The sequence below is a fragment of the Heliconius melpomene genome, chromosome 7 (genome assembly GCF_056956725.1).
Source record: "Heliconius melpomene rosina isolate 202511_hmr_F chromosome 7, ASM5695672v1, whole genome shotgun sequence".
NCBI lineage: Eukaryota > Metazoa > Arthropoda > Insecta > Lepidoptera > Nymphalidae > Heliconius > Heliconius melpomene.
The window spans coordinates 5,736,037-5,757,419 of record NC_140395.1 but is presented as its reverse complement, the minus strand read 5'-3'; the positions used below and the strand labels follow the sequence as shown (position 1 = coordinate 5,757,419).

At 31.2% G+C, this 21,383-nt stretch overlaps 1 protein-coding gene across 2 annotated transcripts in view; it reads left to right on the top strand.

The window, feature by feature from the left end:
• The window catches only part of LPCAT (lysophosphatidylcholine acyltransferase), a 39,201-nt gene that overhangs the window by 4,606 nt on the left and 13,212 nt on the right, over positions 1 to 21,383 (top strand). Inside the window, exons 2-3 of one of the 2 annotated variants that reach the window (XM_085188118.1) lie at positions 2,751 to 2,896; positions 12,734 to 12,960. In XM_085188118.1, the coding sequence (XP_085044244.1) occupies positions 2,751 to 2,896; positions 12,734 to 12,960 (373 nt within the window). Of the gene's footprint in view, positions 1 to 2,750; positions 2,897 to 12,733; positions 12,961 to 17,821; positions 18,034 to 21,383 lie in introns of both variants that reach the window. The other variant, XM_085188119.1, reaches the window with a different exon arrangement.

Genomic DNA, 21,383 nt, shown 5'->3' with positions numbered 1-21,383 from the left:
ATTAAACTCATGACCAAATCAGTTTTTAACAGACGACGCTATAATATTTTAGAAAAATGAACTGAAAATGCCAGGAAGTTGGCAAGCCAATAAAAAATATGTAATAATATATCATAAAATCATATTTACTTGTCATACATGTTATAAGATATGAATATATTATCTATTAATTATATAATTCAGATCGTATGAAGGCGAACACCTACTGTATGCTACTAACTTGTTTCTAAATGTTTGGGCCTTGACTTATTAAAATCTAGATTTTGCATAAGCTTATGGCTTACTATTATTTAAGCTCTACCATGATAATATAGAGAATATAGGAGTGTCTCAACACTGAGTCCCTCTGCTTACCAGACATTGGGATACAGTGTGAAACTGAGAAAAAAAGCAAGAAATAATATGCGTTTTATAATTAATTTAAGAAAAATATACGAATAGAAAAAATTTGAAAGCAATTGGACATAGATTTTTTGGATGTTTCTTAAGAAATATGTTTATTTTGATACATCAAATTTATTTAAATTGTTTTATTATTATAGGCCTTGTGCCTGAATGTACTTGCGTAAGCTTTTGATTGAGAGGTTTTGTTTATATGGCCATTAAGGTGCATTAGGGTATAATGTTTCAATTTGAGACTAATAAAACCATAATTCATATAACTTTTTAATATTATTTAAATATGTTGATATTTTATTGCTTTTAATTTATTATAAAAAATGAAGACAGAAAATCTTATACAAAAGAATTTGATTGAATAGAGCTCATATAAAAATACCAAAGATATAAAAACATTACTAATCGATTGTAGTTTATTATTTGCGGTAAAAAAGATTATTAATTTTTATTCTTTACTAGCGGCCTCCTTGCTGTGTCACTTACTAGAACTATACGAATATTTATTTTTGTGTATTTAAGAATAAGAAAGAAGAAATGAAAATATTAAATTCATTTCCTAGAGTGGAATCGAACCCACAACCAGCCCCGTCATCATTATTATCGATTTGAATAAATAGTCATTTTTAACATCTACACATTTACTGTATAGAATTGGTGGAGAGTTTCACTATCAATACTTTCCGTAACGTCTTTTCGCATTTTATTTTACCAGGCAAACTTACCGTTGCCACTAGTGCGGCCTTGATTTTCTCTAATGGTGTCGAACCTACACCCATCATGGTGTTTGCTCGTCTGCATAATTTTTCAATTCAATATGTGAACGCATATTGCACTGCAAAGTCTAGGTGACCTCTAGGTCGTTTTGGATCATTTCCAATTTCTTAAATTTCGTTCTTTATGTAAAAAAAGTCTCCATCTATTTTTATTTATTTTTTCACCTTTGGACTGATGGATGCAAAGTTATTGGTAAATACATGTTATTGTATATGGTAAAGTTATATATTTTGTTTAAAATAAATAGTGGCTACCACCGATATATGCGGAACGCTTTTTTCGTATCTAAGAATCAACTTCACGTTGTATGCCGCACACACTAGGATAGGCAGAGGGAACCTAGTGTTAAGATACTCCGTTCCCCACTTTCTACTCAATTCTGAGGGCATTGCGTGTTGAGTGGCAGAACTCAACGCCGCGCTTTGCCTCTACATCAGAGCGAGGAAATGGATTTTTTTCAGTTTTATATCTATAAATTAATATTTATTTGTACAATGCTACTTTTATAATATTAAAAAAAATAATAATAAGAAAGCTTATACAAATTTAAATGTAGCAGGATATGAACCCGCGTTTCTTGGACGAAATTTTTATGCAGTTTTTAAAAAAAAAATTTTTGCCTTTGAAATAGACTAGAACGAATATTTCACTAGATTTTAATCAGTAGATCGAAAGTTGCAAGTTTGTATCTGGAGTTAGATATCTATCTAATTCAAGATTTAGAATTTAAAATTTAGATCATTCTTTATCTGATTAAAACAAAATGTGCTGTTAATTTTTTAAGACTAATTTTAATTTATATTCTTACCTATATAACATTTAATTTATGTATTTATAACATTTACATTGTGTTTTTAAATGTATAATGGCTAATTTAGATAGTTAAGGCGTAAGATTAAAAAAAAAACAAAAATTATGATTGGATTGGAATTTTCTTAGTTTTAGCTTCATGCTGTATTTAGGGCATAGCGGCTTAGCGAGAAGAGGAATTGTTTTGTTTTAAAAACGATTAATACGAAAATATTTTAGATATTTTTATTTTCTCGCATTTCAAGCAAAACAGTCGTCCTGAGTAAAGCTAGCAAGACTAAGCAAGATTAACACGCTTTTATTTTATATATTGTTTATGGACTTTGTCAAGATCCCTTATAAGTACATCTTCCCAAATAAAGATGTACCTTTACTTTCGCTTTGCTAAAATGACGTAGTTCTGGGGGCCCCGGGATCTCTGGCTATCAGTATTAAACCTGATATTAATTACCTATTACTGAAATGTAATCATTCGATTATTTGACTTACTCTGACGCTTTTTCCCAAATAGTAGGGTAGCCACAGAAAATGAGTGTTTGTTCAATGCTGCAATTCGTCTACCATAGCGGGGAAATGTAATAAAGTGTGGGGATCGAACCCAAGACCGTCGCGTTTAGTTTTCTCACTGCGACATATCAGGGATGGTTATTTATTTCCTTTGTATATTTTATAGTTTCCTATGAAAAAAATATGTTGCTATTAAAATTTATACTAAATTAAGTATAAACCCATTTACTTATATAATGACAGCCAATTTATTTTTCCAGACGGCGATATTCACAGTAATTCTGCTACCGTTCAGAGTGATTGTAATATGCTACTTGATCGTCACAGCGTGGTTCCTTGCGTGCATCGGCCTCTATGGGCTGAGTGAGGAGGATCTACGGCGGAAGCCCATGACAGGCTGGAGAAGGTATATATCATGAGATTTTATTTTAAATATTTTTTTTTATTTTTATATACACATAATTTTAAATTTAATAAAATAATAATTATCGCTTTCATGCTGTATCCGGCATGTATCAGGTTAGGCAGAGGGAGCCTAGTGTTAAGTCACTCCGCTTCTCAATTTCCACCGAATTCTGGAGTCATTGTGTGTTGAATTACGGAACTCAACGCCGCGCTTTGTCTGGACACTAGTGAAGAAATGGCAAAAATTAATTATTTAATATCGTAAAAATATTTGTCATTATATACGATACACAATTATAGATAGATGTGTACTATAAAGGCGTCTTTTCAGGTCTTCAACTCTTCAGGCCGATAGTGTTAATTTTACTATATCGCCTTTTCATTTGTTTTATAAATACTACTATTATTACTTACTTATGGAAATTTCAAAAATAAGAGCTGACAATTATTTTTTGTATAAAATTTAAATAGGCACAATCATATAATCATCATAATTTCAAACTATTACCTCGAATGGGAATGGAACCCCCAATCATTGCTTGCTGTCATTACGGTTAACACGTACTAAAATAACCACTTTAAATGACAATAACCAACAAAAATCGTTCAACAATACAAACAAAGGTATTGTTAAAAATGGACCTTGAAACAATGAATAGGAAAATAGTGAGAGGCAGCCCGTAGAGGAAACTATGCGTTCAAAACAACGATCTACATACATAATTATTTTCTATAGCAGAAAATTATGGTTATTTACAGCAAAGAAAATTACTAGAGAATTGGAATTTCGGTAGGTATTTATAGTACGTTCGCCGAGTTGTGGTCATCCTGATGTTAGCTGATGTGTAGAATTGATTTAAGGTTTTTTCGAGTGAACAATGCGCAAACGTTCATGAGGAGAAAGTAGGAAAGAGGGAAGGGAAAAGGAAAGAGACTATAAGGCTTATAGTTGCCACATTTGTCAAATTCCTGAGATGTGTGGAGGAGAAAATATTTGTTGATTTTTAGTTTTAAATATTATTATTCCTTTTAAATTTTACAATAGAAGTATGACGTGATATGTGTAATGAGTTTTTCAATGTACAATGAGGTTCACATTTCATAACCATAAGCCACAACTCTACGTTTCATATGCAGAAAGGGATTATTTTAATATTGCGGTATTTATGAGGTAATACGAGGTACCCAATATTGCAAAATTGGTTACTTATAAAATGTATAGTACGTATTACACGGCCACAAGACGGTGGTATGAGAATCTAATTTCCGTTCCTTTGTAATATGAGAGACCACATAATTAAATAGTATAATATAAAAATGTTTATCTATCTATATATATATAAAATCGAAAGGTCACTCACTCATCACGAAATCTCAGAAACTACAAATGCTAGGAATCTCAAATTTTGCATATGAGTTGCTTATAGGACGTAGGTGCTCGCTAAGACGGGAATTTGCAATATTCGACTTCTAAGGGGTTGTTTTTGGGGTCGAAAGTTTGTATGAAACTTCGTTACTACAAATGCTAGGAGTCTCAAATTTTGCAAAGACGTCACTATGATGTAGTCATGGAGACAGAAATTAATAATAACATAGTTCACGCGGGAGTAACCGCGAGCGGGCCGCTAGTATTATATATAGAGGCCTACGTGATGTAGAGAGACATTCGTCTGTAAACGCGATGGTCGTAGGTTTGATACTTACTCAGTGTGATAATAGTTCCAAGCGCGCTGCGTTGAGTTTGGACACTTAACACTTATTATGTTTCACTTATAAAACCAAGACTTTTTTTCCTTTTTGACTCTCTTTAAACAATTTAATTTATTATTTTTATTTCTTCCTTTTTAAACCAATGTTTATTTTATTGAATACATTTTGTCAAATTGCTATTGTTACAAATTTAATTAAAAAAATCGTTACGAAATTTGTATTATTATAACAAATAAATTGAGATATAAAATTAATGAATTTGAACGCACATTACAAGTAATCAAGGTCTTGGTTCATCGACATTGAAAGGTTTTCTGGTTGCCAAATTTTTTATAACCTAAAAATATTTCAAGTTGCGCCATTTAAAAGTGGACTTGTTGAGTTTTTCTTTTTATCTTTAAAATTAATGATCAGAGATATGGCTATTATGTGTGTTTCAATATAAAAATGTATGTACTTATGTCAATTTAAGAAATTGGCTTGTACTCACAGCTTTACTTGTTCTTTATAAAAAAAATGTTTTTTTTTTTTATTATTTTATCGGATACTTAATGCTGCGTCTATAATTATTAAACTACATTTTTCTATTTATTTTTTAAATTATTTTACACAGTACGACCAACAAGTCGGGGCCGCCCTGAATTTAGCTGTAGACGGCTGCGCAGATTTCATTTTAGGAGCTTTGAATATTTTCTTCCTGAGTGAACAATGGGCATAGGTTCAGAACCTACTAATTTGGCTTAGTTTTTTTATTTCACCTACGTAACTAACATCTATATTAGGAAGCGGAGTTCAACACTGCGTTTTATCTTATCAAACGGGGATATAAAAACATCTATTATTCGAATTGTTGTCTACAACTTCTGCGTGGGGGTGAAATTCCATTTTTGCCTCGTTCCTCGTTGCCAAATTTTCGAGAAGTTGCGTGATGAGTGGACCTTACCGCCGTGATTTGCCTTGTTATCAAGCGAGGTAATGAAAATAATTAATTCCAAGTGTAAGTTGAACCTACTACCGTCGCGTTTACAGCCAGAGACCACCGCGCTATGACGGCATCACTGGCATTTAAATACAATTATTATTATATTTACTCACATCACGCGATATATTTACTACTTATATATAATTAATAACGTCAATACAATTTTCAAGTCTGTTAAGATGTCACAGGTTGGCCTTCGTACACCCGTTCAAGTGGAACCGTTAACACTTCACGCTATTGAGACCGTTTAGTCTCTTTGTGGAATATCTATAGATATTCAATGTGTTTATAGTTTTTTATTTCTTAAGTGGGTAAAGTAAATTTAATTTATAATGTAGATGCAGATAGCGGTACCTTTGAGCTAGAATATTTTATAAGATTTACATAGATAGATAAATAGAAAGGAAATAGATAATTGAATACTTTGGAGGTTTCTTTTTACATTTACTAAACTAGAGCCTTAATATTACGCTATCAGTATATAATATGAGACTATGGTAACGAGTTCAAATCGTATTCTTTTACAATTTCCTCAAAGGATTTTCTTCCGATATAAAGCAGGATAAACACAATGGACCCAGTTATTATTCCCGACTGCTAAGGAAGGGTTATTTTGTGTATTTTCCTCCCAATTTTTCAACTCAACGCTACTATTTGTCTACTAGAGCGAGGAAACAGAAATATTTAAAACATATCATACCCCGATATGAATCGAATCCACAGTCAACACATTTACAAATGTTGTCGCACTGGGCTACGACGGCATGAAATAAATAAATGAATATAATTCTTAAATATATATATAATTAAGTTATGGTTGAATATTAATTCAATAAAAGAAACGTAAAAGCGTGATCGTCAGCTAAATCTATTATACAATAGAATTACTTCTATTGTATTCATCCGTAATAGAGTTGTATTAAATTAAACCTACCTTTGCAGTAGTATTTTGTGTAAGTTAATCGAGGCCATCGAGGCGCAGTTGGACAAATTAAAAACGATAGTTCTAGGTTCGATCCCGATTGGAATGAAGAAAATATATTTCCCCGCTCTGCCAAGATATAGGCCTGTATTACTCAACGCACACACTCATAAGTGTAATTTTTGAAAATTTAGATTTTGTAATGTATCTATATTTTATACGTTTTATACCGATTAATCGAAGATATATCTAAAATATTTTTAAGGGGAATTCCACTGATAATAATATTTTTAAAAATAAAAAATGGAAATATCTTGTTTCATTAAATAGATATTTCTTAACTTTTTTAACAAGCTATATTTAATTTAAAAGTTAATAAGTTAAAATTTAAAATTGGTTTTAATACAGTATCGATTTCATGTCCTAAATTAGTCAATTATAATGTCAAGAGCAAACAATAAGGCCATTTTCAAACGAATATTCTTAATTGGGGACAGACGGTTGATGGTTCTTTAGATAATTATTACATGCCAATTGATGTTCTACGTCGTGTCTAGTTTTTAAGATGTCTATCTTCAAGTTATAAGTCATTTAGACATTTGCTGATCGGAAGGTAAATGGCTATTAAAATTATTAATAGTTTTAGTTATTGAGATGTCTAAAAAAGTAATGCTAATTATATGTTTTTCTTGTCGTTGATCTTACTTGGGTTATGAATTATTTACAATTTCTTGCTCTAGCAAGACAAGTGGAGTTGAGAACCGCCATTTAACTCGCAATGTCTCGAATTCGGGCAGAGAGCGCAGAGAGTGATTTAACCCTTAGTTCTTTATCCCTACCCTGTATGTAATGATAAAGTTACAAAACATTTATTTTTATACCTTATTTATTATTATTAAAGTTACCCACAAACTGTATCGCGTGTCCTCCACATTGAGAATAGTGATTTGTTACTTGTAACCGCAAGAAAGAAACCGGAACTCGTATTATTATTATTATTTACTATCATTTACAGGTCTAATATTTACTATTCTCATATTTAATATTTACTATTTATAGAGGCAGATCTATTATTTACTATAAGCCGTCGTTATGCTGGGGCACAAGGGCACGGTTGAGGGTTCGATTCTGACTTGGGCAATTATATTTTTATTTCTTTCATTTCCTCCCTCTGGTACCACAGCACGGCCAGCACGCAATGTCTCGAAAATTAGAGAACGAAGTGTCTAGACACTGGGTAAAAAAAAACTATGAAATGTTCATCTTCATTTATACTTAACTCTTGTAGTATTGTGTAACTTTGTTAAGTAGTGAGTGGTGTTGCTGAAATAGGCTGAGATAATTATTAATTCAGACAGTGTTATATTAAGAAATGAATTCAATTTTGTTGATTTCGAATGGCAATTGCTTAACAAGATGACTCTAAGTTCGATTCCCGCGGGATTATATATTTTAAATACATATGTTTGTATTAAGGCTGATTGTAAACGCGAAGGTTATGGGTTCGATTCCAGCTTTGATGGAATGGACTATCAAATTGGACGGTGCGTGGGGCACTGAGAGTAACACTAGGTTCCTTCTGCCTATCGTGCTATATGCGGCATAATACAGGTTAAAAAGTGTTAGTGTTCTGAATTTTATTAGATCGGACGCGGCGTTTACTTTCGTAATCTATCACATATATCTTGAATAGGTAGAAAGTGGAGAACGGAGTGTCGTCACAAAAATACAGCCACATATCCTGGCTTTTTATGAAGATTTAAAATTATCTTTGTCAGGTTGGTAAGCATGTCATGGAATAAGGACAACTGATTAAAAAGTGAATGCAAAAGTCGACGTGACATTACAAGTCTTGCTCTGATTAAAATAAATTATAATATACTCAACTCCCTTTATTTCTCGTCCAGTTCGTTTATGCTAGTGATAGGTAGACTGTTTTTTTTATTGCTGTAAGATTTTTTTAAAAATATTTTATATGTTATTTTGTAAATGGGTAAATATATTCGATTTTTTAGTAGCCAATCGATTCTGCCAAAAATAAAAATAACTACTTAACTGTACTCAGAGTATATAAGAATAAAAAATAAATTAATATATATCGATTTTAATTTAATAATCGATTTGAATTGACTCTTGTTTTTTTTTATATCTTATTTAGTTCATTTATGATAGGTAGATTGTTTGTTTATTGTTGCTGTAAGAAAATTGTTTTGGTGTAGTTTATATGTTCTGTATTGTGAAAGTAGTTTATAAACGGGTCATATGTTCGATTCTTTTTAATATAAGTAAAATAAATTATAGCTAATCGATTTTGTAAATAATAAAAACAATACTGTCTCTATAAGAATAAAAAAATATTTCGACTTTATTTGAATATTTGATTTGAATTGTGTGCTTAACTCGATAAAATCGTTACGTAAATTATTATTTTCATTTATTTGTTTTTGTTATAGTGCATGACTTAAATGGTTAATGTCATAAATTCATTAATACCAATATTTACGCAAGTCGTTTTAATAACCACCTTTTTATATTCCGAAAAAAATTGATAAACTTGGAAATATTTTTGTTATTGTTGAAATATTGTTTGTATGTTGTCTGCTCGTTACTTTAAGAATAACGAAAATATTTCTTAAGTAAATATGTAATTTTTTTTATTGAAGTTTATTAACGAGATAGTTATAGGTTCGATTCTCAGTAGAAGGAGTTTTTTAAAAAAATATATATTTCCCCGCTCTGGTAGACAAGGTGCGGCGTCGAATTCCGCCATTAACATATAATGTCTAGAATACAATGTCTCTTCCGTCTGTCTACTCTATGCGGTAAAAATTCCTAATTCCAATAAATCGATCTATAAAATACTTAGATATCGAATAAACCTTAGGCAACTTTATTATCAACCATCAACCTTCGTCCCCAAGGCTAGTTGCGTACTGAACCGAGACTATTGTGTCGAAATGAAGCGTTAAGAGAATTTCAATCAATCAAAAGTATCTGAATAATAATTGTTATAAAAAACAGAATTTTTACAAAAAATCGTTAGATTTAATGATAAAATTTTGAATTTTTCCTTTTTGCGCAGATTTCGTTTTAGTGTTAAGACCCATTGAGACACTTCCGTTCTCCACCTTTCGCCGAATTCTTGAGAAATTGTCTGTTGAGTGGCGGAATTCAACGCCGCACTTTGCCTCATTACAAAAGCGAATATATGAAAATAAAAAAAATATTTCTAGTTAGTTTCATCTGAACAGGTTTGAAAACTTCTACCAGCTTGGCAACTGGTTTGTTTCGTTCTCCAAGTCGAAATCGAACCTAAAACCGTCGCGGTTGCAGACTCAACTTTGGTAAATAATGTATTCTTTTATAGAGACAAAACAAACTTTTATTATCCGCTCAATTAAGAGTCAGTCATTACTTGCTAGCAAAGACCAACGCCGTGCTCAGTTTTATCGAAAAAATAGCTTTTTTGTTTTTAAAAATATATGGTAAAGAACTTAAAGACAAAAAATTATAATTATATATAGTTAACATAACAGCAAATTCTAGTGTACCTCGCGCTAGTTACTATGAGAGACAAACGATGGTGTTTCGAGGCCAAGAATCTTTCGAAGAAAAGTATTTCCTATTGATTCAAGAAGTTCCGCAATTTGTATCGATATTTGTTTGAGATTTATTCGAACCAAATTATGCTTCCTAATAATAGTTATTCTAAAGTATGTTTCGAGGCCGTTATGACGCACGGACGCAAACGTGCGGCGTAACGGCGTTAAGTTCCGCCACACAACACGCAACGTCTCAAGAATACGACTGAACATTAAGAACGGTAGTGTCTTTGTGACAAACGGAATGCATTAACACGGAACGGAATGGTTCCCAGGTCCCCTCTGCGTACAAGCGTACCGGGCGGGATTCAGCGTGAAGCCAAAAAAATAATATTTTAAAATTACTTTCTGTTCTGTTACTCTGTTTTATTAAGTGTTTGAAACATAATTGAGACTGACGTGACAAAAAATTAATAAGCATTGCAACTTCCATTTTGTTTTATTGGTAATTTTCACCCATCACGTTTGTGCACCTTTTTTTTAAAAAAATACTAAAAATCTAATGATTTTTTGGACCTCATGTGACACCCTCGTGATGGAGAAATATGTTATAGGTCTATAAATATACCTTATATTTCTTTAAATGGAATTCGAACCCACACCTACCGCATTCAGGCTGTTAAAATGTATTATTCTAACATTTCGATGAAGAAAGCGGGGAAGTCGGCTATCAAGATTAGGTTATACACGTATATAACTGCCTCTATTTTCCATCGCTGCGCCGTACCATGACGAATTGCTAAGAACTGAAGATTTGAGTTTGATTGGTTTGTAAATTATTTTGCTATGTTGTATTTTTTTAGCTGTTTTTTTATTGTCTATTATAAAATAGCAGCACTTTACCGTATACTTCTTTAATAATGGAAGAATTAAAAACTATATGTTATTTTTTTAAATAAAGATAATAACGGCCGTTGTTACGTAGTGTCTTAAACAAGTGAAGCTAAAACAATAATAATAACAACGGAATCTGTTATCTATTATTAAACTTTATGATCAATTTTATTGCTTTTTTTTAAAAGTAATTAACTTTGAAATGAGAAAGGCACAGTAATCTACCTAAGATTTAAAAACAGTTATGTTTTCTTTATTCCTGGATTTCCGTATTTCGCGTTTGGATTCGAGACAATGCGTGTTAAGAGATTAATCTTACCAGAGCAGGGGAATAAAATCATTAAATCATTTTGGCGCATAGGAATCGAACGCACAACCGTTGCGCTTAAAGTCCAGCACTGCCACCTACAACCCCACAGGAATCTGTACTTATCGTATGTTTTCTTCTGTTTCCGCATTTTATATGGATAAACGGATCTTTAAAGTGAATACTGTAAAATTTCATAATTTGATTAATCGTTTGAACATGAATAAACTTAATCTGTTGATTTAACCTGTCCCTTCTAAAGACGTTTCTGTGCGAAATTTATTAATTTTAGAGTGCCATAAAATGGGATAAACTTAGTTAAGTATGAACTTGAAGTAGAATTTAAAAGAATTCCTCTTTTACTAAAATTGAAGGTGTCATGGCGCAGCGGACAGTTGTGGGTTCTATTCCCACTTGGGGGAACGTGTTATTTTCGATATCCTCACGTTGCATGAGGAATAGAGTGTCTTAACACTAGGTTATCTTTACCCACCTTGCCATATGATAAACCTAAAAAATGCATTTGAAGTTTTTATTTTCTATCAATGATAGAGAAATATCTCTCCTTCACAATCAAACTGGGCATAAATAAATATTACCCAGTAAGAAGCCCACAATATACATTGACAAATTAAATTAACGTTGTCGCTTTCATGTCATGTATATTGGATTATTGTTATAATTTAAATCCTATAAACGTATGCTAAAACTTCACTTAGGTTTTATCGACATATGAGTAAATATACGTCATCGTAGATAAGCTTGAAACAAAGCTATGATCGTAGATTCAAGTCGTTTTGTGGTTTTTTAATATCATAAAAAATATAATATTATTCATTTTGATTTAAAGTCGGGTGGTCTGTTTTCTTAGAATATATATTTTTTTATTTTACTCTTTTTATTTTTTAATAAATTAGGCAGGAAAAGCCGTGTTTGAGAAGCCGTGTTTGAGCCGGTGTGTTATAAAGCACAAAAAACTATTCAAGTCTTCATAAGCTTTAATAAAATATTTATAAATATAAGATTTTTGGAATGACAGGTACATAAAGTGTGCCTTTCCATTTATAATCAATCATAATTGATAATAAACCAATCAATCAATCAACCATAAATATATTATCGTTAATACGATAACATAAATTATGTTAACATAAGGAAAAGTGGTGAATTTTTTTGCCTTTTTATGAACGAAATGTTGAAAAGCAAAAATAAAGCAATAATATATCTTTCAATTATTTTATTGATAATCATTTTAATATGAAAACATACATTTAAAAATATATTTTTTTTAAATCAGTTTTTAGTATGTAATTGATTTTAAAAATTATCAAAATTGCACTTAACTTTCATCAAATATAAAAAGCTCTTAATAATTAAGTGACTCGCTTAATTTTAGACATTTTCTCACTCATATGAATTAAATACTTACTGTTAAAATACGTATTTTAATCTTAATATACTAACAAAAACATATTTTCTAGCAAACTACGCTTCTCCATTCTATCCCTCATGCGGTTGGTCGTGGTAGCGGCGGGCTTCCATCGAGTTCGTATACTAGGTCGTCACCACTTGCCAGCAAGCCCCAGAGATGCCCCAGTGGTGGTTATAGCACCACATTCCTCGTTCTTCGACGCCATCGCCATAGTATGCCTCGGCGCTCCTAGTGTCGTGGCGAAGGCAGATACAGCAAGATTGCCGTTGATCGGACGTATGTCTTTAATAAACGTTGTTAGCATGTGTAGAAACGTTTTGTTTTTGCACGTCTCGAAATATTTCGCTTTTTTAAAGCTTGTTTTTTATTGTTTTTGTTGTTTCGATATATTTCGTAGACGCTAAGTTGTTTTTTCTTTTGCGAAAATTGAGGTTGGATTTTTTGTTTCCTGTGGTAGACGATGGTCGAAGCCATGCATGGATTTTTTGTTTTTGTTTTTTTATTAAGCTATTTATGCATATGTGTGCTTATAGTAGACTGTTATAGAGCTTGTGTGTGTTTAGGTTAAGTACCTTTAGAAGACAGCTAAAGTAACAATGATGCTGCATCTTTCTTAATAAGATTATAATTTATTTGAAATAATAAGTGCAGAAAATTCAATCCTTTCATCTAACATAGCAATTTATATTTAACCTTCCGCAAATGACCACAGACAAAAAATAATTATTTTTTTCTTTTTAATATAACTGTCATTAATGTTTTTTTTTTAAAAGTTAATTTTGACAGTTTTTCACAATCAAAGTGTTTGTAAGTGTGGTATTTTAATAGGTACAAATAAAACTAACGGTAGTGTTAAATAACATTTAAAATATTTAGCGTCTATACGCTAACACATAAATTTATTATGTTCGTCGTTTTTTATGAGTGTTGTAAACAGATAAAGAAAATTATAAAAATCAATTAACTCTCTAGTCTCTACATATGTAATTATAGTGGCTGTGGGTACTTTAAATTCCACTTTGTTGTATTTAGGGTTCCGTAGATCAAAAAGAAGAAACGGTACCCTTATAGGATGACTTTGCTGTCCGTCTGTCAAAATCATTTATCTCGAGATCCCGTGGATGTGTCAATATGAAATTAATATCAAATATTAAAATCTACGGCCCCATATCACAATATCAAACGAATCAAAAGATACGAGCGTTTATACATATTTATTAAAACCTATATTACCACTTATGAAATTTGGCAACTAGGAAAAAGTGAAAGCTATAGATATTCCATAGAAAACAAGTAATTACAAACTTATAATTCTAGTTCAATTCATACAAGATGAGTGGATACTTCGCAATATTAAGTGTGTCAACTTTTATAAATTGTTCTTGATACGGAACCCCTCGATATGCGAGTCTGGTTCGCATTTGATGGTTTTTTTACATAGTATTTATTATACATACCTTTTCGCTATTCTTTTGAAATAATTTCGGAGTCAAATATTATTTGTTTTATCAAATTACTATTTTCGTGGTAAAATTTTACAGTTAAATTAAAAGTTACACGTAAGTCCATCTATCACGTAATAATTTAAAAATGTTATATATAATTCATATGATGTTGAGAGCTTTTTTAATATCCTTGACACTATAATAGCTCAGCGGCAATTAAATTCTTAATGATTATTAATTAGGTATGTAATTAAGTCGAACATTAAGCCGTTAAGAATTTTACTTTCTCCGATCAACGTAAAATTTCTATGTAATGGAGAAAAATTAAGTGCAAAAGTAGAAATCGGTCACTATTATATTTCTAAATCAACAAGATTTGAAATTAAGAGCCTCCGTTTATAATATTTTTTTTAACTTTACACTGAATTTCGCAACCTATAGCTTATCACAGACAGACGGCACGTATTGCTGAACTTTTGACTTTTACACATTTATTTTCTTAATAAAAGTAAAGAAATGAAAATAATTAATTCCCTCGAGTGAGAATTGAACTCGTAACCGTCGTGTTTACAATCAGTCCGAGGCACACACTGTCTACTGCCTGTGCTGAGCTACGACGGAGATAAAAGACATTCATAAAATTACTATAAGTTACAAACAAGTGAGATAACCGAATGAATGTAGATACCGACGTACGAGTATACCTAACGGTAAAAGTAAACCAACACTTATGATTTACTGTTTTAGTGACTTCAAATAAAAACTTCGTCGTTGCGGTTTATATACGTATGTGCGTGATTATACACGACTGGGAGCGAATTTTATTTGTGGGTACATTTATTCTATTCTTCACCTATATTCTTCACCTGTTAATATTTTTAAGATTGAGAGATTGAGGAGATTCCCACTCTGTTCACGAGGCATTGTCTTTTTCCATAAAAAAGGCAATACGCGGCGTTTAATTCCTTTAATTCGGAAAGTGGGGAACGGAAGTGTTGATGTAGAATAGAGCTCCTAACACTAGGTTCCCTGATTCCCTCTGCCTACCCTACGGAGCTGGATACAGCGTGAAGCTAAAGCAACCAAACTCTTAAACTGAAGGGTTTGTTTTGAATTTCTGGAGCTACTTTTTTAAATTGAAAATCTTTTGGATAATCTTCTTTTCTTTGGAAATGGAATGCATTTTTTTTTTTACATGTAACCTATATCTTTTACCTATCTATTCGGAGACTAAGAATGTTCATGTATCTAATATTATTTATGATATTCACCACTCTGAGTTATTCCATTTGACCATAAGTGTAATGCCGCAAGTACAAGCTTGTTTTAAATTCATATATTGGGTAATCAGAACGCGGCGCTAAGTTCCGCTACTCAATTCTCTGAAATGTGATGTTCTACTAATTTCTTTTTAAAAAAATCGTGAGAAAAAATTAAAGCTCTTCAAATTTCAATACTCACATGATAAATAATGTTATCAATAAATATAAATTAAAAATGCAATAAATTACGGGTAATTAAGTTAAATTTAAATTATACGATGTATTTTTGTATGAGACCTTCACCGTTAGCCTTAAGGTAATTGACTTTGAAAATTTAACAATAATTAATCATTCTTCATAGTTAAAGTTGGTCCTTGTGAAAGTTAAGTTATAATTAATTGTTTTCAGTTAATCAGTTAGTCAGTTTGTGTTAAAATTATTATAATCAGGAGAAATGATATAGGAACTAAATATAATTTAGTTATAGTTATTATTAGGGTACCGTACTTGAAAAAGAAAAAGAGGTTTTATGGGGTTGTGCTGTTGTCCGTCTGACAAGATTGCTTCTGGAAAAAACAAGCAATGTCTAGAAGATTTGTTGGAAAGTGCTGAACGAAAGTGTCTTAATGGAAATTGAATGTCTTAACACTAGGCTCCCTCTGTCTACCCTGCTATGTGTGTGAACCTAAAAAAAATATTATATGTACATATATATATTTACTATTTATTCATATTTGATATTTCTTAAAAGTTATTAAAAATCTCCATAGCATGCCGCAGTTAACGACTTCTCGGATATTCTTAACACGTTAACAGTAAGAAGAAACAAAACTTAAAGCTTGCATGTAATTATGGGAAAAGTTCCTTTCAGCTTATTTGAATGAGTCATTAAAAACACATACAAAATTATATGAACAATGGTTATATATTCGGTTGTAAAATATACTCGTAAGTAGAAATGTTTACTTTCCAATTTTAATGACTGTTGGGTTTATTATAAGCTATTAATACCTATACTACTATAGATTTTTTTGCATACTTTCTTAAGAAAATATATACGATAGACAATATCTGTTCCCATTTTCCAGCGAATTCTTGACACATTGCGTGTTGAGTGGCGGAATTCAACGCCGCGATTTATCTCTTTACCAAAGAGAGGAAATTAAAATATTAAATTTTACATACCCCCGAGTTGGAATGGAACCCACGATCGCCGCGTTTATAGTAGTACGCTTGTACCTCTATTATTTTTTTACTATTTTTTCCAATTTTTTCCTATTTAACTCAAATATTTAAATATAAACACACTATAATTAACTTATACGGTAATGAAGCCTTATAAAATGAATATAGATGCTAAATATAGGTAAAGGCGACATTGCCGTTCCCTTCCGGTTAACAATTGAACGAATTCCTTATATTTTAATTATAATATTTTTGTGTTAATTATCGTAATAACTTAGTTGTGCCCTTGCTCGAAATGGGAAATTAAGATATTAATTAATACGTTATTGTTTCCACGTCTCTTATTCTTAGTATTAATTTCTTATTCATTTATATTTTTCTTTGCATAAATTAATTATATAATGTCTTATTTATATTGATTTTAGTAGGTTACTCTATGATTCGAATAATTAAAGCAGAGGGTACAGCTTGAGATTGCAAATACGACAGTTTTGGGGTCGATTACGATTCAAGGGAATGAATTTCAATTTCAATTTCTTTGAACTGGTAACTGATCGGCACACCTCACACCCAATTTTGTATATTGTAATAATTTTATATATGTTATATTTCCATATATTTATAACAAATATTACATTACAACGAAGTATACAAGGAAAACTTAAATAATAACAATATTGCTGGCTTCATGAAAAACTTATTTATAAATAAAAAAAAAACCATTTGCATATAAAAATTATTTTAAATGTTATTTTTTGTCAAAAGTGCATATTATATATCTTAAAACGTAAATTTTTGTTCTCATATGGTACGTACCTGTTTGGTAACGGAAGTACAAAAAATCTTTAATCTGATAAGTTTTTAGTGGTTAAGGTAATTAAATATCTTAATTTTTGTAATGATATTATGTACCTTATATAGAAATATATAATAAAAATAAATAAAATAAAATATAAAATATTTTTTTATAAATAAGAAAATTTTTAGAGTATAACTTATCCCGATTGAGAATCAAACACACAACCATCGCGTGTCTACACTAAGACACTTTCTAAATGCTGTCAATATACCATAAATTACTATAATATTCACTTAAACAAAAATAAATTGAAAACGCGGCGCTACCCATCTTTCATACACAATCATTTCGTACACAATTTCCTATCATTAATCCATCATCATCACTGTCTAACACGAGTGTGTCATTAAATCATTATTTTTATTCATTATTCATTATCATTATAGGTCATTGAAACCGCTGATATGTTTCATTGGGAAGATGTCTTATCTCGCCGGTGGAATGGCGATATCTATCCGTGGTCGGCAAGCGAGCCGGAAGGAGGCTCCTATACTAGTGGTAGCCCCACACTCCTCTTTCTTGGACAGCTGCATAGTGTATGCGACGAGAATGTCTTCAGTTATAGTCCGGAAGGAAAGCATGGACAATTATGTTGGAAGTAGGTGGAATTTTTATAGGTGGTGGTTTTTGGTGTTGGGTTTTAATGTCTTTTAAGGTATAGTAGTTAGAGGTATTTAAATGTGGAATTATTTTAATAAGGGTTTTTTTAATAATCAGGATTTAAGAATAAATTCGAGTAATTGTTTGTCATTGTTGTAATCGTCGCAAGGAGCAGGTTTTCAAGCTGTCACTGAAAATCAGCGTTTCTAGCCTCAATAGTCAGTATAATACCGTATATAGTACACATAATTAACAAAGTCTTATATCTTTTATGTAAAAAAATATTTTTTTGAGGCAAGTCGTGGCTCAGAGGTAAAAGCGTGTGTCTGTTGGGGTTTCGTTTCCCATTCGAGGAAGTGAAATATTTGATATTTCGTTGCTCTGGCGTCAAGGCAAAGTGTGGCTTGAAGTTCCGCCACACAGGAAACGAATGCTTCCAGAATGTGGCAGAAAGTGGAGAGCGGAGTGTCTTAACTCTAGGCTCCCTCTGCCTACATGCGAGATACAGGATTAAGCTGAAAAAGAACAACATTTGAAATAATTTTAAACAGCCATACAGAAATACATACGTATAAGTTTAGTATAATAATACGAGTGTCTCTTAACTACAACCTTGTAGTTACAATTATTTCTTATAAACATTTTAATGTTTTTTTTATTATTCGAGTAAAATTTTAATGATTTTAAGAATGCGTTTTAATGTTAAGTATGTATTATTAAAATCAAGATCAAACGTTCAAGGTAAATAAATAATATTGAGAAATAAGAAAGTAGTGTCGCAAATTACCTAATATTTTTTAATTAATATAATAATTAATTTAATTATAATATAATATAGGTAAAGGTTAACTTGGGCTCATAACCAAATCCACTTAAAAAGAACTTGTTATAGACTTAAAATGAACTTAAAAAGTATCTAATAAAATACCTTTCTAATATCCATAAAAACGGTCGAAGTTGATACAATATGAAAATTTGTATAGAACCTTATTAGTTAATTAATTATATTTTATACTTATAAATTAGAATAAGCAACTCATGAAACAGATTATATGATGAAAATTAATTCTTTTTAATACTCTTTGGACATCGATCTACTCTTTGGATCTCTGGTAAAGTCACCCTTAAAAGGAATTCTGAATTATATTTTCCCATTTACAAATCAAAATACCTCAAATTATACAATTCTACTTTTTTTTTAGTTTTACGTTGTATCCTATACGAGTATATAGCAGGATAGAGAATCTATTGTTAATATAATTCGTTCTCTACTTTTCGACCTATTTTCCAGATATTGAGTGGCGAAACTCAACGCCGCGTTTTGTCCTATTACCAGAGCAAGGAAAAGAAAATAATTTATCCCCCTGACTAGGAATTGAACTGACAACCATTGCGTTAACAGCCAAATGCTGCGCCACCACAGCCTACATTTATACTTGTTGATCTTTTGACGTTTAAATGGAAAACCATAAATAATCACATAGTTAAGTTTCAAAGTATCAAGTGAACACTTAACGACTTTGCTTTTACAGTTAAAAGCTTCTCGTTCCCTTTTAAGAGGGCTTTCGTTATCGATCGTCGTAAGCTACGTCTGAAGTGACTCAGAGACTCGGACCAATAATGTTTTTTGAAGAGTTCAGAGGGCTTTTTAAGAAAAATATTATGTTTTCTAGTTTTTTAATCTTTATGGTATCACATGGATAGGTTATTTCAAATCGCTATTTTAATTACCTCACGTTTTGGAACGTAAACTGAAAAAGTTGCCAGTATAATAAAATATTATTGTTAATGGGCAAGAAGCCCGTTTCTTGCCCATTAACAATAATATTTTATTGGTCCATGAATAATTAGGAGCTGTTGCAATTTCGTTTGCCTGGACTGCAAAATATGATGATGATGTTTTGCTCTTCTTATATTACAACTTCGGTAAATTCTCTCTGCTAAGTATAGGAGATACTTCCCAAGAAACCTACAATATGCCAAATATCAGGTTTCCACGTTGGATAGATTCGGCTGTGCGTTGTCTGTGAGCCACTAAGTATCTGATCAGACTATTCCAGCGTTGTCAGACGCCCCAATTTTTAGCCCCAAATTTAAACGTCACGAGTGGAAAAGACACGGTTCCCCATTTCGTGCATTCTTCTACGGACTTTGAGAAATCTTTTTTAGTAAATTATTAACACATCTAGAAATAAGAGTCTCGCATTTCTCTCTGGCGACGCTGCTCCTACATAAATATGTAGGTAGGAGGAGGAGTATGTACCTACCTACATCTTCAACCTTTACAAATATTTTGATTACTTGCTGTTGAGTCATGATGATTGCTTGTGGGTTGTGTGTTCTCGATCCATGGTGTCAAATTTGTTTGAGTTTATTTTGTAATGGTTGCTGCTTCAATTTTCTTGCTTATTAGGTATGACCACAGTGCTCTTTAATCTAATTAGAAATTTGTCTTAGGAGACAAATCTATCACCCAATGTATTTTCTATACAATTAATTAATATCCTTATTAATGAAAATAGATATATAAAAAAAAAACATAATTCAAAAGTATAATAATTTCTAGTCCAAATCCTACTTGTCAATTGTTGAATTCGAGTCCCACTGACAATGATTATTTATATAGACATAATTTTTGGAGATGATTAGACAAAAATCAAAACCAAATGAGGCTTTATCACCATCATTTATTGCTCAATCACCATCGCTATAGTTATCTACGGATATCGAAGGTTCTAGGAACAAGGTTATATAATTATGCCTTCCCTAGTGGCGTGATGCATCTTCCTTCCTTGTCGGGTTGCAATATTGATTTTCTGCACTGGCGTTATGTAATGGGAATGTTCCAGAACATGTTAGGTCTAGTTCATAATGTCTAGTATTTGATTTTGACAAACATATAGGATATATTGAAATGGACATAAACGACTTAGAAAAGCATAAGTAGAATTTCAACTTAACCGTTTTTTTAATAAAAGGACTAAAAGTTAATAATAATAAATATTTAATATTAACATTGTATTTTACAAGTAGCTCTTTATCTTTATTAAGTGAAAATACCGATAGTAAAATTATTATATTTAAGTTTTTGTATTTTTCTTGAGCATACTGCTGTTGAATTGAAAAAAAAAACAAATTTAACTATATTTTTCAATTTGATGGTAAAATTCAACACATAATAATTTAAATTTTTAACGGAAAATATCGATATTTTTCTAAAAATTACTTTTATTTGAACAAATTTGAATCTAATGAATAACCTGTCGGCTGTGAGACAAGCTAGATAAACTAAGGATATATTTTGGTCAAGAAAAACGATAATCAGACAATAATTTAGGAATAACCATG